Source organism: Diabrotica undecimpunctata, chromosome 1, assembly GCF_040954645.1.
Source record: "Diabrotica undecimpunctata isolate CICGRU chromosome 1, icDiaUnde3, whole genome shotgun sequence".
NCBI lineage: Eukaryota > Metazoa > Arthropoda > Insecta > Coleoptera > Chrysomelidae > Diabrotica > Diabrotica undecimpunctata.
Window position 1 is genome coordinate 67640993 of NC_092803.1, and position 18275 is coordinate 67659267.

At 30.6% G+C, this 18275-nt stretch overlaps 1 protein-coding gene across 2 annotated transcripts in view; it reads left to right on the top strand.

Annotated features, from left to right (window-relative positions):
- The window catches only part of Son (Son RNA binding protein), a 49970-nt gene that overhangs the window by 14036 nt on the left and 17659 nt on the right, over window positions 1-18275 (top strand). For both annotated transcript variants that reach the window (XM_072544056.1, XM_072544046.1), the window contains exons 4-6: window positions 193-591; window positions 2970-3083; window positions 8629-8742. In XM_072544056.1, coding sequence (XP_072400157.1) covers window positions 193-591; window positions 2970-3083; window positions 8629-8742 — 627 coding nt within the window. The remainder of the gene's footprint in view (window positions 1-192; window positions 592-2969; window positions 3084-8628; window positions 8743-18275) is intronic.

Genomic DNA, 18275 nt, shown 5'->3' on the forward strand with positions numbered 1-18275 from the left:
TTTATTATTTTATAATTGTTTTGTGATGCATACAAAAATTCTTATTATGCATATTTGATATTTTTTTTCTTTATTTTCTTCGTCGGTAATTTTATTTATTGTTTTTTTAATATGCCAAGACATTTAACGTAGCCTAATTTATTATTATATTAGTTGAAACTTTAAATTTTGACTTTGGTTATTATTTTGTAGAATTCTGTACCGCTACCAGTAAAATCAGCTTTCGAACGAACCAGCGAGTTGCGCATCCAGTTTCCAGTCAGTAGTGGCCAACACCACAGGAAAGGTGAGGAATGGATGCCAGTGTCACCACCTTCAGCCAAAAAACTCGACGGTCTCCCTCCTTCAGCTGTTACAGCTGTTGCTACAAGCACGGCCTCTATCAATACAACTGCTACTAGTGGCATTCCTTTGCCCTTAGAACCTCCTCCTGCTCCACCGGTTATTCAAAGTCCCGAGAAGATCCCGCTACCTACTGTTTCTCCTGCGACGCCATCCCTATTAGCTGTGAGAAGTGATAAGATCCCTACGATACCGGCTCCGCCCAATGCGCCACCTGGTCCTCAAGTTTTTCCGACGCCAGCTAGTAAGGTAAGGTTGTTAAAATAACCTTTTAAGTAAAAATAAATGCACGATCTAAAAATATCTTTGTGCTATTATATGAAATACCCACTAAAAAGAACCTTATCGAAGATAGATCAAAAACTCTTTGAAAATTTAACTTTATTTGACGATAGTTAATACAAAATGTTAATATAAGGTTTTATAGCATGGTTTACAACAGGAAAATGATTCATAGATCACATTTATATATTAAAACAAGACTTTTTAGACCAGGGAAATCAATTTTTTTCGTGACACTGAACCGACCAGGCAAACGACAGTTGTTTTGAGTAGTATGGACCCCTGTAACAAGAACCTATATGTTTACTGCAGTCGATTTTTTGGACTTAATTAGTTATTAACAAATTAATGTCAAAAAACGGCAAATTTTCACTGTTTTCGTTTATCAGCAAAAAGTGAAGAATTTGAAAAAACTTATAAATCATATAAAACCTTTAAAATGGTGTTTAAAATGTTTTTATCGTTATTTCTTATTCAGAAAGTTGCAAAATAAGTCGGAAATTTTTTTTTACAAATGTTTTTTACTTTTTTTTAAAAATAAATTTAGAAATTTCATATTACACAGTATGCTTACATACGAAAGTATAAGCCTTTTCGCTACTGCCAGTAAAGCCATGAATTTGTATGTGTGCGATTTTCTTATTAAGAAATAGACAGCGTGGGATCTTTAAGGATTTTAAGTGAGGTATATTATTTACAAAGGTTGTCCATTCTTTTTTCAAAGAGGGAGGCAAGATATCGTCCCAGTCCATTCGTTCGAGGAAAAGTTTCTTAATGAATAACTTTCCATGTAGAATCACAGGAGTTATCAAGCCTAAGGGGTCATACATTTTAGCTAGAGTGGATAAGGCAATTCTTTTTGTAACGTGAGTGTCAGTTGGGGCTTCAGGTACCGAAATTAAGAGTGTGTCTGGAGAGGGGTCCCATGAAAGTACTAAAACTTTATTAGAGACGTTTTCGATTTTGATATCATATGAAGTGGGTTAATCATTGTTACAATATTTTTCAGTGAACCTTGTGGAATTGGAAAACCCATTTGTGAGTTGAAATGCAAGCACTGCCTAGAACGTTATTTAATTCGTAATATGTGGTTTCTAGGTCAGCTTCAGTTTCGGCACCAAAGAGGATGTCGTCTACGTAAGTTTGTGTAAGTAAGGCTTCACAAGCGAGGGGGTATTTTTGTATATTAGTGGATGCACTCTTTTATAGCCGTAGTAGATAAGAAACTTGAAGATCTAAGGCTGTGCGTTACGCCAGTAAGTTCAATGCATTCAAGTGGTTTAGAGGGATCATCTCTCCACAGTATATTTTGCAGGAAGGTTTGATTTGGGTTTATATTTATTTGACGGTACATTTTTTGAATATCAGCGGTACAAACAAATTGGGGTACTCTAAAACGGCAAATAATGTCAAATAGATCTGGTTGTACTTGTGGACCTGGGAGCATGATGTCATTTAAAGAGGTTCCAGAAGAGGATTTACAAGATCCATTAAAAACAACTCGTAATCGAGTGCTAGTACTGCTCTCTTTTATCACGCAATGATGGGGCAAAAAATATTTGTGTTATTTGTGGATGAGTTATTGTTTAGTGTGAGTGGGGTATGTCGTGCATGATTAAGTGTAATGTATTCATCGATAAACCTTTTGTATTCAAGAAATAAAGAGTGATTTAATTGGAATTTCTTTTCTAAGCATTCGAATCGTTTTTTAACGATAAGGAAAGAGTCACCTAGTTTGGTATGCTCTGAGGGTCATTTAAGGGAAAGATTGATTTGGAATCGTCCGTTTTCTAAAATTTTAAAGTTTTTCTTAAAGTCAAGTTCAGCAATTTCTTCAGTCCGAATGAGAAGTTTTTTAGTGGGTATTTCCTCCATTTCCCAGAACTTTATGAAGAAGCGAGTAATATAACTTACAATTGTTAATACGTGATCGGGATGGTTCACGTCCGGTGTGGCTGCTTTGGTCGTCAGTTGGAACGTAAGAGAGAGATTTGTGTGTGCAATCTTTCGCAGTCAAATTTTGGAAGCGCATTGTTGCAGCGAGAGGAGAGGGGTATGAGCGCTGTTGCCAGTTTCGATTAAGTCCAAACAACAGGTTTAATTTAAAATGTAATACATCATCACTAAAGGTAATGATACATTCCTTGTGTATTATATTTTATAAATCAAGACAAAGTAATTAATATTGTAAGGCTGGGAGGCGCTAAAAATGAAACTTAGTGATATGGTTGACTTTGACTACTTGAAAAATAATATGATCCTGGAAAAAGTTTTATAGAAATTATAGTTAATTTTATTATAAATACGAGAATTACAAAGTAATATACTCATCCTTTTTTTTGTAGGTTGCTGTGGATATTGGATCTATTATATCCCAAAGACTTTCTGCAATGAGAAAGTTGCAAGAAAATCCCAATGACGTCCAGGCTTTAACTGAAGTCTACAAATCGAACAAAGAAGTAAGTATATTTAAATTAGTGATGGATTCGACCGTTACGTGATGGAAATTCATTTTATATAACAATAAAACACTGAAAACTTTGTTTTCAAAAATTCCACAAAATTTATTATAATATTTTATCACTACAGCTGTTTCGGCAGAGTTCCTTTCTCAAGTGATCTATTTTTGGATGTGTTTACAATTTATAGTCTTTGACGAAATAGGTTGAGGATGGGAGAACTGTTTGTCTCAAGTTGGTTATTCAGAATTATGCCTGTGTTTTTTAATTTGTTAATTTTCATAGATTCTAATAAAGACAGCTTAAGGCCTTTATTTTGGATGACAAGAATTTGAAATTCGTCATTAAAAAAGTGATTATGATCTAGAACAGGGGTCACCAAATGGCGGACCGCGGTCTGCATCCGGACCGTGAGCTTGTTTTTTGCGGACCGCCGTTAAATTCAAAATATAGTAATAAAATTATAGTGTAAAATTATAATCAAATCTAAATATATAAATATCTTTACATTTTTAAAATGCACAGTACTAATACTATATACAAATACCTACCTAAAAATAATATTTTATAAAACTACAATAGGAAAGCTTTCTGAACACTAAAATTATTTTAATTTGCATATTTATGACGTACCTAGTAACCAGTCTATAATAAAACTAAAAGGTGTTTTATAAACATTCAAGTAATAGAACCATAATAAAATGAATTTCTTTTGCATTTCAAATTTTGAAATTCTTTTGTATTTCATAATAACACTATTTCAATTTAGATGATTCTGACATATTAATCATTCTGTGGAATGGTTAATAAATTTATAATAATTCTATTGTATTTAATAAAACTAAAGATTACTGGGGTTGATGTTGGAAATTCTCATTTAACATCGATTTAGGATCGATGCTATCTAATACCTAAATATCGATGGCAACACGGATTCTGGCAAGGATAGTTTGGACACAGCATAAGGAATTTGGATGGAAAAAAAGTTATTTCGATCACTACTGACGGCGCTGCAGCGATAGTTGGGTGTAGAAAAGGCTTGGTTCAGTGACTAAGTAGCGATCCTATGTACAATGGAAATCTAATTTTGTATCATCAAAGTGTGTTGTGTTGCAGTTTAAATCCAAATCTTGACAGTAAAATGCAAACCGTCATGAAGATAGTGAACTTTATTGTGCAAAATCATCTTTGAGGCATCGTCAATTCAAATCATTTCTAGAAGACACTAATGCTCAGTTTTACGATTTGCTAGTTGCCATCATTTTGTTCTATTTTGTATAAATTTCTTACTTTTACAATATTTTCAGTAATAATTTAAAATAATATTGTGTTCAAAATGTACTGATAATAATATCAAAACAATACAATTTATATTTTATTTACTACACCAGAAAAGTATTCAACTGTATAGTGGCCAATAAACAATGAGATATTAGTTTACTTTTCCATACATATATGAATATGATAATTGAACACAATAGTTGGAGAAACAAAACAACCAGAAACAGTAGCATTAAATGATTAAATTAAGTTCTAAGATACAAATATTTCAAATTACTCCGCAAAAATTTATTAAACAAAGACAGGAGAAAAAACAATATAATAGCTTTATAATCATCTTTTTGCTTGAGTTTATTTCATACTCCTCCCTAAACGAGGTGGCCTAGTTTCAACTATGTAACCAGGATGATCTCCTGAGGGGGTGTTACAACTACTGGATGGTTTCTAGGTAACCCCCTCCCCGGTTACGCCACTGCCTGGTTTAGCGCTGAGTGTCCGGACCCCGGAAGTACAGTAGGTTTTCGAAACGGACCCTCAGGGAATATAATTGGTCACCCCTGATCTAGAAGGTGAAGTGCGTATGTAAAAAATCTAAATATGTATGTACAGCTGAACAAGTATCGCCCTCTATTGGTTATTATATCAGCACCATAAGGTTTACACCATTGAAAACAGTTATAAATCTGCAGTAATAAAATCAAAAATTTGTAATTGATCATAAATATTATCTGTGTATTAATTATTTATATATCAATACCGTTATCGTATTATTTATGTATTACAAATAGATTTGTTGGCAGTTCAAAATTTGTATATTTTTAGATAAGTTGGATTTATATATTTATAACATTATACTAGCTTATTCTGTATAGTTTTTGAACAATATATTATAATAACAATTTATATATTTTATATTTATTATACCAATTTATATACAGGGTGGTCCTTAAGTAATTGTACAAACGAAAACCGTAAATTCTACACTTTAAAATATTACGATTTAAGCCAAATTGCTTTAATAAAATGTTGATATTAAGAAAGATACAGGGTGTTAAAGTGCAAATTTAAAATTCTATTTTTCGCTATAACTTTCATGTTTGTAAAGATTTATGCATAAAAATTTACAACTAGGTACTTTTAAATATGAGAAATTATAATTTGATGCACACTTTGATGTAGCTGATAGAGGGCGCCACATATGTGGCATAAATTTGCACTTAACTTTTTTGCTGTTTGAGTTACCTGTATTTTTGATAAAAAATCTTAAAGATACATTATTTTAACAAAAAAAAGGTATACTTTTTAATAACTTCAAAACTTGACAGTTTTCGTGATAATCGCATTTTACAAATCAGCTGCATAATTCTGATTTAAGGCAATTACTCCAGGCAACGAAGGAAAAATAGACAAAAACATTAATAAATCTAAATTTTGGTATAAAATACCTTTAACTAAAGTTAATAGTTAACGAAATATTAAATAAAATAAATATATCAGCAGGATAATTATTAATAGGATTTGACAAAAACAGAATAATAGGATTTTACATCAAACATTTTACGTTTTATGTTAAATTAAAGTCATAATCAAAACATTTTGTTTACAAACCAAATTAAGAAATAGTTAAACTAAATAACATAACTTTTTGTCAAAGTAAGTGTTCCATATGTCCACCATTTTCTTTAATTCATTTGTCAATATATTACATAAAAGATCATCTCATGTTAAATAGCATCATTGGTTCTAAAAAAACTGCTGCAGCATTTATTTCTTCCCATAGTTGGTTGAGAATGTTTATGGGATTCTTATAGACACGTTGTATTAATACGCCCCATACACCAAAATCAAGCGGATTAAATTCTGGGCTACGTGGTAGCTATAATCTATAATGGATGAATATATTCTTTTGGATACATATCCAAACCTTATGGTATATTATGGAACTACATCTTATTTGTGGCAGAGGTTAAATAATGTGTTAAACTGTGATGTATTTGATTCATGGGTTACTTATATAAACACGGAATAACCTATCGATGTCATTACTTATTTATATGATTACGTTACAGCTTACGAGTAACTATAATCTCGAACAAATGGTCTGTTATGATTAACTAACGAACTAATATTATGCTGAACTAAATTACCTGTGTGTTTACTATATTTATAACAATATCGGTTATTAGTCCAACGATGATGTTTTTGTAAAAATGCTGAGTCTTTAAGGTTAGATTCGTAGAAAAAGTATTATGAAACAAGACACATATATGTTATTAAATCCCTGGCTTTAGTTTCTAATTGTCCTAATAAAAATGGTTAAATAATTTACGTAATGAATGATAAGTATTCTTTTGGAATTTTTTATAAATTAAATAATTATATCAATATCTCACCACATTGCAAAGGAATATGAGTGCCACGATCATTCCAACGTTCAGAACAGTTATATTTAAGTATGTTCTCACTGCCTTCTCTCTAGAATGTGGTGGTGTACCATATTACATAAACCACATATTTTGTGTTTTCAGCATTTTACAATAGGGAAAAAGTAATACAACTCTAGTAGGTATAGAAACTTAAGAAGCGATAGAAAAGGGAAATTGTAAACATGATGACGGCCAACGTCTGAATACGGACACGGCACCTAAAGAAGAAGATGAAGAATATTTTCTTCAATAAGACATTTAGCAGCCATAACAAAAATTTTGTAATGTTACATTATCATCTTTGAGTGGTTGTAATAAGAATAAACTGTGAATTATGCTTATCTACAGGTATTCAGTGCTTCACCGCACAAATATTACAACTAAGAATTATTATGCAGCTGACTTATAAAATGCGAATATCTCGAAAACGGTTAAATTTTGAGGTTATCAACAAGTATACCTTTTCCTTGTAAAAATAATGTATCTTTATTATTTTTTAACACAAATAGAGCTAACTTTAAGAGCAAAAAAGTTAAGCGCAAATCTATGTCACACATGTGGCATATGTGGCGCCCTCTACTAGCTACATTAAAGTTTGTATAAAATTATAATTTATCCCACTTTAAAGCATCCAATTATAAATTTTTGCCCAAAAATATTTACAAACATAAAAGTTATAGCGAAAAACAAAATTTTAAATTTCCACTTTAACACCCTGTATCTTTCTTAATATCAACATTTTATTAAAGCAAGTTGGCTTAAATCGTAATATTTTAAAGTGTAGAATTTACGGTTTTCGTTTGTACAATTACTTAAGGACCACCCTGTATATGAGAGAATTTTTTGAGATCCTAATTCTAACCTCACTTTTGCAATATTAAATGCAGATTTACTTTTGTAAATATATAAATTATATTTATATATTATTATAATAGTATAAATGTTTTCCGGAAAAGTGTTATAAAACTAGTTAATAGTTTTACAATATATGGAATTTAATTTACAGTAATCATTACATAAAAGTTTCTTTCTATATAAATTAGACCTTATAGCTGCAATCTACAGTTCACATTGATGCTTTTTATTCTTTTGACTCGGAAATCGACATACTTACTGCCACTTTTACTGTTACTATAACAGTATGCGATGCAACAAAATTTGTTTATATTTAATATTTAATATTACCTACTATCGTTTTGAACAATTAAAATTTATAATTATGTTATAAAAACCTGCTTGCCATTATGCTAAATTCATTACTGAATTTAATGCTAAAAATATTGTATCTAACAATTGGAGCATGTTCTAATTTCTTGTACTAACAATGATGAAATATTAACTAAAAGTGAGGTTAATCTTAACTGATGGTAACAATTTTTTAAACAAATTATTATTCATTCGTAAAAAGTTTTTATATGCCAAAGTGTCTTTTACTAATAATTATTCATTCAACATATTTAATACTCCTTTGCATAAACGCTTTTTTCAGAAGTGTATGATTTTTTTTCTTAAGCATCATTATTACAATTTAAGCTACTGCACATAATTTTAACTTCTTTTTCACCATCATTATTTACCTGTGTGTTTTGTTTACTCTAATCATTACAAATGATTGTAACATCGTTACAAACTTCATTGGTTGTTAGGTTATCAATGCAAAATTAGTAGAGTGTATACCTACATGTTTAGTTTCTGTGATTAGGAAAGACGCGTAATATAAAAAATAATTCGTGAATGCCATACTCGTACAAAGATCTAGCGGTTGGACTGTATATGAGTGGGAAGAGCTGTCCACTGAAAGTTGATTACTTTAAAATTATTTTTATTTTTTTTTTTAGATGCAGAGTTGGGCCACGAGTAAGCAACAGTTGGGCCAGTTTACTGGATCGACGGGTGCTCAGATTCTGTCTCAAGCTGAACTGTCTTCAGGCTATCAAGCGTGGGCCAAAAAGGTACATTTTCAGAAAGCAGTCATCTTTTTTGCAGGATCGATTACAGCAGTTATGATTGACGAAAAGATTAATTTGAAAAAGGCCAACTACTTTTCACAAGCAGCATTTTAGCTAGATATAATTACTATTACTTTATTGGTTAAAACTTTAAAATTCTCCATCCCTCTGTTTCTCTGATGTTTCTATCTAGACTTACCCTGCCAGTTTCTTATCGGTTCTTTCTCTGTGTTCTCTCATATTTGTTTGTTGGCTCAGTAGACTTTTTCATATATACTATACGGTATACTATATGTGAATATTTTTAAATATTCTAGCTCTTTCTCTTATATATTTCTTTGTGTATACTCATACCATACTCTCTATTATTTCTGTCTTTTACAGTTTCATCCATGTTGGCTTCAATTTTTACATATTATTTAAAAAAATTTAGTTTTCTTACTTTTATTCTTACTTTTATTTCCTCCCACTATATTATGTCATATAATATATTATGTCTTAGTCTTGTTCACCCTATATTAGCCTTGGCCAGATTCATAGATATTTTCAAAGCTTCAGTTTGTTTTTGTCAACATTTTTCGTATTTCCTAAATATCGAGACTTGCATTAGCATTATGACGTTTAAGGGTTTATTTTTCTTGTTGATAGCTTTATATTCTGTTTCTTTTACCATGATAGTTTTTTTTTTTATTTTTCTTCTATCTGTCCTGGTGATAATAATAGCTTGCCAGGGCAAGCTATTATTATAATAATTATTACTACAATATTCAGGGTTTTTTCCAAAGTAATCAGACATGTTTTTGTAGGCAATTTTTCATTAAATTTTATTTTATTAAATATAATATAATCAAATAATTAAAAAAATCACTTATCCCGTTAATTTCTAGAATGGTGGAGTATAATATAAATAAAACATTACTACAAAAATAAAATATTAAATATTGTCTGATTCTTTCATTTGTTACATTTTCTCTTGATCATCCCGCTTCTCGGTTCGAGTAATCTCTCTCATATCCTTTGTTTTGTAGGTTTTTCTGTGGATATGTTTTATGTTAATGTTGATTTGTTGTACATACAATTCCATGTATAACTGTTCGACTTTTTTTTCTAAGATTCTCTCTCCATCTTTTATTACATTACCCTCTTTGCCGATAGGTAATAAATGTTACATTTATTTTCTACTTGTTGATATGTTTCGTCTTATTATCAATACTTTTAGTCTCTAGAATTATTTCGTTTGAAATTTTCTGATATCTCTTCTCATAGTGTTTGAGGTGTGTCTATTAATAGACCAGGGTGGATCTGTTTTGAGGTGGATGTGAGAGGTGGCATTTTGATTTTTGCAGAAAAAGTTGTGTGATAACTTCAGTAATATTAATTGACGTATCCTCTCTCTCCAATAGGTGATAAATATTAAAAAAATTAAAATATTTAAAAATTACTAAAATCGTCGTTTTTTTTTTTACTTTTCTGGCTTATAACTTTAAAACGATTCATTTTGCAGCAAAGTCGTACTAAAATAAAATAGCGATAATTGAATTTTCTATACGAAACGACTTTTTAAAAATGTTTTAATTTATGACCCTTGCTGCAAAATACCAGTAAATACAGAAAGGGGGAAACAAGCTTTTTCTTGTTTTCTTGTTTTTCAACTAGATTGCACTTAGGACCTTCATAATTTGCCTAAAAAATCTTTATAATATAGTAAAAAAGTCCACCACATTTTATTAAAATCGATTTCATAGATTTCGCATAATAATTTGGCAATTTATTTTTCTCTAAATTGAAACTTTAAAAACTTACACAAAAAAGTAGACCATAAAGAATTTTGCCATATTTTTTACATATCAAAAGTACTCCACCTATCTAACTTAATTTACAGAAGTAAAATCGGATTATTTGGGCGGCCTCGTGAATGTTAGAAATTATAAACAATTTTTTGGCTTATAAATAAATAGTAATCTCTGTAACTATTAGTCTTAGTTAGTTTAAAAAACGGCGTTAGAAAAGACTCGGCATGACGCTTCTTTTAACCCTTAGTCTCCCGACAGTACTTTTAAGTACCATCAAATTTTGGTTCCCTTATATCCCAGGCATAAAATTTAATAATACTTACCACATAAAATTGCACTCACAACCATAGTTTTCAGCTGATGTTTAAAACTTCGAATGTTATTCAAACGATTTTGTTTTAAATAAACAATAAGATTTGTAGGTACTCGAAAGGATCGTTGGCAATAAACAACGCTTTTAGCTTATTGTAAAAATTTATGACCAATAAAATAAGGCGGACATAAAAGTACCATTGGGAAGTAACGGTCAAAAAAAATCTAAACGTCCTGGGAGACTAATGGTATAAAGAATAAAAGTTGAATTACGAGCAGTGGTTCTTACAATATAACCGGTCAAAGTTGACCGGCATTTGCGACGAAGTGATAAACAATAGGATGGTAATGTTTGAACCATTACCTTTTTCTTTCTGAACTCTCTCTCTATAAAAATGTTCATATCTTCAAGATATTCTACATATTTATGTTATAACTAGTAACTTTGCCCGTCTCATGCGACGGGGGATCCAATCAATTGTCATCTACAGTCAGTCATTACATTTTTAAAATAATAAACGCTTTGCACATAATGCAAGTAAATATAAAGTATGATCTGGTGGACTTATGACCCGAGATCATAATTGTTTACCATACCTTGTATATATATATATATATATATATATATATATATATATATATATATATATATATATATATATATATATATATATATATATATATATATACATACACGTTGTTTGATTTGATGTGTCACATGCTTGTATTAGGCTAGTTGTTTATTTTGTTATTTTGTAATCAGTGAGAAGCCTTTTTCAGGTCAATAAAGCAAATTTACCTTATGCTTTATCTATAAAGCAAATATGTCTATTATCATCCATAGTGTCATGCAATATGTCGTATGTCGCTATACGTTCATTATTAATTCATTATTAATGAAGATACTGTGTACTACCATTTAGTCGCCTTATTTGTTTTTTCTTACTTAATATATTCGTTATTTCCTCCTCTTTAATTTGCTATGTCGCATGTTACAATTCTTTTAGTTTTTTATTTTGTATTCAGCCAGAGGTCTTCTTTAAGTCAATAAATCAAAATTTGCCTTTTAGTTAAACTATTTTTATCCATAGTGCCCTATGACATCTCGTATGTAACTATACTTTCATTAATAATGAAGACACTGTGTAGTGTCCTTTTGGTAGTCACCTTGTTTGTTTTTTTTTATCTTAGTATATTCATTTAACGTATCACACGCTCCAATCGGACCAATAACAAAGGAGATTTGGCTTAATGAAATTTCATATCTGCTTATTACTGAATTGTTAATATTTTTTTAGAATAATACCATACATTTAACTTCTTTAAAGTTTGAAAAATCTTAATTTTTCCTTTGAAAGTTTTGTTTAATGATTTTAGTAATTTTCAAAATTTGTTAAATATAAAATAGAATTTATTGGGAGTGGAAGCATAGCTTTCTTATCGTCTACACATGGAGCCATGGTTTTTAATTTATTTTCCTTAATTTTACTTAATTTTATTTTAATTTATTTTATTGTATTTTATACATATATTTATACAAATATTTTAAAATCAAAATTACCCAAGTCGATCCGGTATTTCTCGAGTTGCTATAAAAAAGTTTTAAAAAAATTTAATGACGTCTTATCGTCATTTTATTTCGATATACTTACAAACACCAGGATGTACCTTCTTGCATATAAACCAAATAAATATAAACTAACATAAAGCTTTAAATTATTGTGCAAAATAAATCTCATTTAAATCACAGCAACCAAGATTTTTGTCAGTTTTGCAAAAAAAAAAATATTCGTATTATTAATTATCTATGTAATATGTATTAATGTATGTAATTTATATTGTTAGTATTTTTAATTAAACGTATCGTTTCAAGAACAAAACATGATTGACTCATAGGTTGAAATGTCGAATGTTGAAATGGTATTTCAAATTTCTTTCGTAGGTGACGCTAGAATTTTAAATCTAAACTAACATACAACTTTAAATTATTTTGTATTAAATCGTACCTTAAACATATTAATATTATTTATTAATTATATGTAATTAATATTTTTTATTATTATTAATTAAGCGTATCATTTCAAGAACAAAATATGAATGAAATGTCAGATGTTGGTAGTTTAGATTTTCTTTCCTAGATGGCGCTAGGTTGTAAATCTAAACTAACATAAAGCTTTAAATTATTTTGTATTAAGTTCTACCTTAAAAATATTATTAAAATTAATTACTAATTATATTAATATGCAATTAATACAGTATTATTAATTAAACGTATCGTTTCAAGAACAAAATATGATTGAAATATGGTAGTTCATATTTGTTTCCTAGACGGCGCCGTTACCTTACTGGACAAACGGTGTGACTTGTTATCATAGCCTTTTATATAGATAGATAATAAAAACGATCGGTATTTGGCGTGAAAAATACCAAAAAAAAATACCAATTTTTTATCTAGAAAGAGCTCTGAAAGAAAAAGATAATGGTTCACCATCTTATTGTTTATCATTTCGACGCAAACGCCGATTAACTTTGACCGGTTGTATCTCAGGAACCACTGCTCGTAATTCAATTTGTTTCTTTTAAAAGAAGCGCCTTGCCGAGTCTTTTCCAATGCTGTTACTGAATTTAACTTAGACTAATAGTTACCGAGATATTATATTTGTTTATAAGCCAAAAAATTGTTTATAATTTCTAACATTCATGAGGCAGCCCTAATAATCCGATTTCAATTTTGTAAAATAAGTTAAGACAGGTGGTGTGCTTTTGATATGTAAAAAATATGGCAAAATTCTTTATGGTCTAGTTTTTTTATGCAAGATTTTAAAGTTTCAATTTAGAGAAAAATAGATTGCAAAATTATTTTGCGAAATCTATTAATTCGATTTTGATAAAATTTTGTGGACTGTTTCACTATATTATAAAGATTTTTATGCGAATTATGAAGGTCCTTAGTGCAATTTAAGTTATTGAAAAACAAAAAAATAAGAAAAGGCTTTCCCCCCTTTTTTGTTTACTGCTATTTTGCAGCAATGGTAATAAATTAAAACATTTTTAACCAGTCGTTTCGTATATAAAATTCAATTATCGCTATTTTATTTCAGTACGACTTTGTTCCAAAATTAATTATTAAGTTATAAGAAGAAAATTAAAAAACAAACGATGTTTTTAGTAATTCTTAAATATTTTAATGTTTTTTTATTAATATTCCCAACCTATTGGAGAGGGGAGATAAGTCAATTATTATTACTGAAGTTATCATACAACTCTTTCTGCAAAATCAGAATACCACTTCTCATATTTAAAAGTTGTCGTTTTTTCACAGATAACTGGTGTTATTAGGAGTATTGTGTAGTGTTATGTTACTGCATGAGCCTCAACATACTATCTTAGAAAAACAGCGTACCTATTGTTCATCAAATTTGGAAAAAATATTTATGAGCGTTTTTGATCTTTGATAATTTTTTTTTAAATAAATTTCGGTTTTTAACTTTTAACCCTCTGTATACCAATAACCACACAACTTACCTATATTATAGAAACTTTAAATTGAATGACGAATCGCCTAGAAAATATTTCTGGTTACTTTGTAAATATCCTGTATTTGTGGACCACAAATGAACTTCTTTAACAATTCTAATATCTTCTTGCTGACAGCTCATATCTTTGATATCAATATAGATTGCGTTTTCTCTATGTGGAGGGCTCCATTGGACTTTCTGGTATTTTTTAAAGTTTTAATAGTAGTCGTTTTAAAAAAATTTTAATGCATTGTTTGTACAGCACAAGATCTTAAAAAGGAAATGTTGGTAATTTCAAATAATATGTTTAAGCTTTTTAATAAATGTGATATAACAGTTGAGGAGACAAAACCAAACTAAGGTAGTGCAGAGAAAAAATTGACATCCTACAAAAAAAATTAAATAGAAAGGAAATGAATAGCGTAAGTTCCAGCAATACTTTTTATAAATTTGTATTTTTGGAAGCTATCTTTGGATTTGTTTACGGAATATTAGTCAGATCCATTCTTAAATTGTTTAATTTAGGGTAAAATCGTTTCAAGTAAATTAACGTTAAAAAAAATGGATAACTGTTTGTATAGTGAAAAGAACTTCGGAAGTAAAAAAAACGGTACAGTAATATAGTAATAATGTGACATTTAAACAAGAGTAAAATGTTGTGCATTGTATTAGACAGGGTAGATTGGGTTTCCGTCTATGTGCTATGTAGATCACTATCTTTTTTCGATATCACTAATCAGCAAGCGTTTATAAAAAAATATGTATTTTTTGCGTAAAAACGGACAGTAACTATTTTGCCGATATTTTTACATGTGTGAGACGGTGATCCTAAATTTGGAGCATGTTATTTATCTCGTCGGACATTGATGACGCACGAGTAAAGATCCACGATATTGCACATTATATCCACATTGCAAAACGTTTGCTCATTCGGTCTACTACATAAAATATGCTATATAATTTATGTAGTGTATTATATATTATACATATGGGCAGCGCACTTAGCGAGAACAACAGATGGACGCTGGACAAGACGAATCATTAAATGGAGGTCCAGAAACTATAAGAGACGCTGAGGACAACTAGATAGGCCGATGACGTGAAAAGAGTAGCGGAAAACTGGCTAGAAGCGGCCAGTGTTGAGAACGCGATTGGCTAAATGATAATAATGATTATATATTATATGAACTGAAAATAAACTACGAGATCTTAATATAAAAATATCATTACTGAAAAATACACTTTTACTAAATTGTGAAACATGAACAAAAAGAAGAATATGAATCAATCTAAATATTTATCCATTCTCAATATTCATATTGAGTATGAGATATGAAGAATGACTTCACAAAGCCCAACTTTTTCATGCAAGGCACTACTTGTTTCTAGTACTTGGTCATGAAACCGTTGTATACAACCCAGCGTTTTCATTAAACTTTATGAATTTCCACGCTCTAGATAAAAGCCATTAACTTTCTTATGGGGGCTGTTTGGGGATTTCTACTGACTACGCATTAATGTAATCATTAGCTTCCATCCCCTAAAATTTTATGACTTGATCTTTTGGATGTTCGGTTTTTTGTCCTTATTACATTTCTTTCGGATGTCCTCTTTGTCTCCTGTGTACAAGTTATTGTCACATGCTTTGGTTCAGCAGTGTCCTTACTACATAGTGCTAAGACTAGCACTATGTCACAGTGCACAACAGTGCAGTCTGTTCAATCCATTCTCAGCACATATTAACTCAAGTATGAGAGACCAAGAGCATAGAGAGCTTCATCGATAAGTTTTATAAAGGCATTTTTTTATGAACCCCATTTCTTTTTTGGATACTATTTCGTCGGGGTAGTTTTGGGAATAATAGACCAGCTTTGTGATGATTATACACTGGAGACCATATAATTACAAACGAAAAAGAGGAAGGCCACAAATGCGATTTTCAGATGACTTGAAGAAACACGCAGGCCCGAAGTGGATACAAACTGCCTACAATAGAGAGACGTGGAAGAAGGAAGAGGAGGCCTTCTTCCACGAATCCAAAATTGGACAGCAAGGGCTGTATAGATAGATAGATAGACCAGCTTTGTAATTTACACCATCATAAGTTTTGGCGAGGAAGTTACAGATTTACCCTTCTTGTAATTTTTCTCGTCGGGAGTACTTCTGGTAGAGGCAGTCAGCAGTACAGCCTATGTCACATCAGTTGCCTCTCAAGAATTAGTTTGAGTTTTACATGATGTGACGAACTTGTTATTATCAACACCGTGCTCTTTCATGTGCAGGGAGCCAGATGATGAGCCTCTCAGTTTCTTTTTCTTTAACTCCCGAATAATCTTTACAGAGATACCTGAAATGTCTCGGTATTTTCTAAAATTATTGTTCCCTAATGTTAATGTCTGTCCCCATGTTGTTACGACTACTGACCTAATCTCTTCCTTAGTGTGTTGGCATCTTTTTTTAAGTGGTTTCATTAGTTTTTGGGTTTTTCTTAGTCTTTCAGTTTTGTTAATTTGGACTATTGTGTTATCACGATTTATGAGAAAATAAGCTAGAATAGAAATACTTGCAGAATTCCTCATGTAAGTATAAGGTCTAGTATGAACGGAGATGCGCCCTGGTGCCCCAGTAGACCGATTGTGACAGTTATTTTTAGACACACAATTGCCGTGAATATTTGGATAGTTCCAGATCTAGAGTCCAGTTTACCCGGTTCAAGCCTCATATCAGTCAAGGTGGAACTGCACCATGAAGATACACTTTATGATTCTACATTAATTCCAAACGAAAGAAACAGCAGATGACTAAAAACACATTGTATAAATTTAAAGGAAACAGCAGGAGAAAAATGAAAGGAAATGAGAAAAACATAATCGAAGTAGACACTATTTGAAACGTTTTAGACTTAATAACTTGCTTAACTGCGATCAAGAAACGATCCTCGTAATACTCTTTGCTTTGTGAAAATCCAAATTCTACGAAAAAAGGTTTTCTGATGTTCAACTGTAATCTCACATTTTAACTTCACTGATCATTTACTAAAAACTTAAATATTTAAGAAACATCGTTATGTATGTAAAAAAAGTAATTGGCTTTTAGTTAAACTCGTCTTAAACAAATTTTCAGGTTCTTTGGATTTCTCATAGAATTGCCTTGTTTCTATGATCAATTCATTTAGGCACAGACCATTTCTCAACGCAGAGGTGGAATCTGTGCCTTAGAAATATCTTGCTGAACTTTGCCAATAATAATGAACCATTTCTTTACAGATATATGTACACTATTTATACAAGGCGAGAAGGTAGTGATATGAATTCGCAAAAAGAACTACAAAATATCAAATTTAATAATTTATGTTATTTGTTATATCAATATTTTGTCTGTTCTCGGTATCTTTCCCTTGCGTTCTTCGTCTCTTTCCCTCCCTTTCTCTGGAAACTTACAGTGAAACTTAAAAGGTAAAATCGAGTTTTTGCCAGTTTTTTAGGTTTTTTTTCGATTATCTCTGAAACCGCCTGCGAAGTTGTCAATTCTATAGAATGGGAAGAATGGGTGTAATAAAGAAAGTTGCAGGACCAATAGAATGGGTTAGATCTATGGTGGTAGTAAAGAAGCCAGACAACTCAGTAAGAATTTGTTTGGATCCCCAAAATATCAACAAAGAAATTGTTAGAGAACGTTTTCAATTGTCTACATTTGAAGAAATCGCAAAAGTTTTTACCAGATTAAACTTCATGAAGAAAGCCAATTGCTTACTACTTTTAATTCAATGAAATGGGAAAGATACTGTTATCAAAGAGTTCCATATGGAATATCATCGGCACCAGAGGTGTTTTAAAAATATATATATATATAAAAAGGTTTGGATGGGATGGAAGTTTTTATAGATGATATTATAGTATGGGGTGCAGATCCA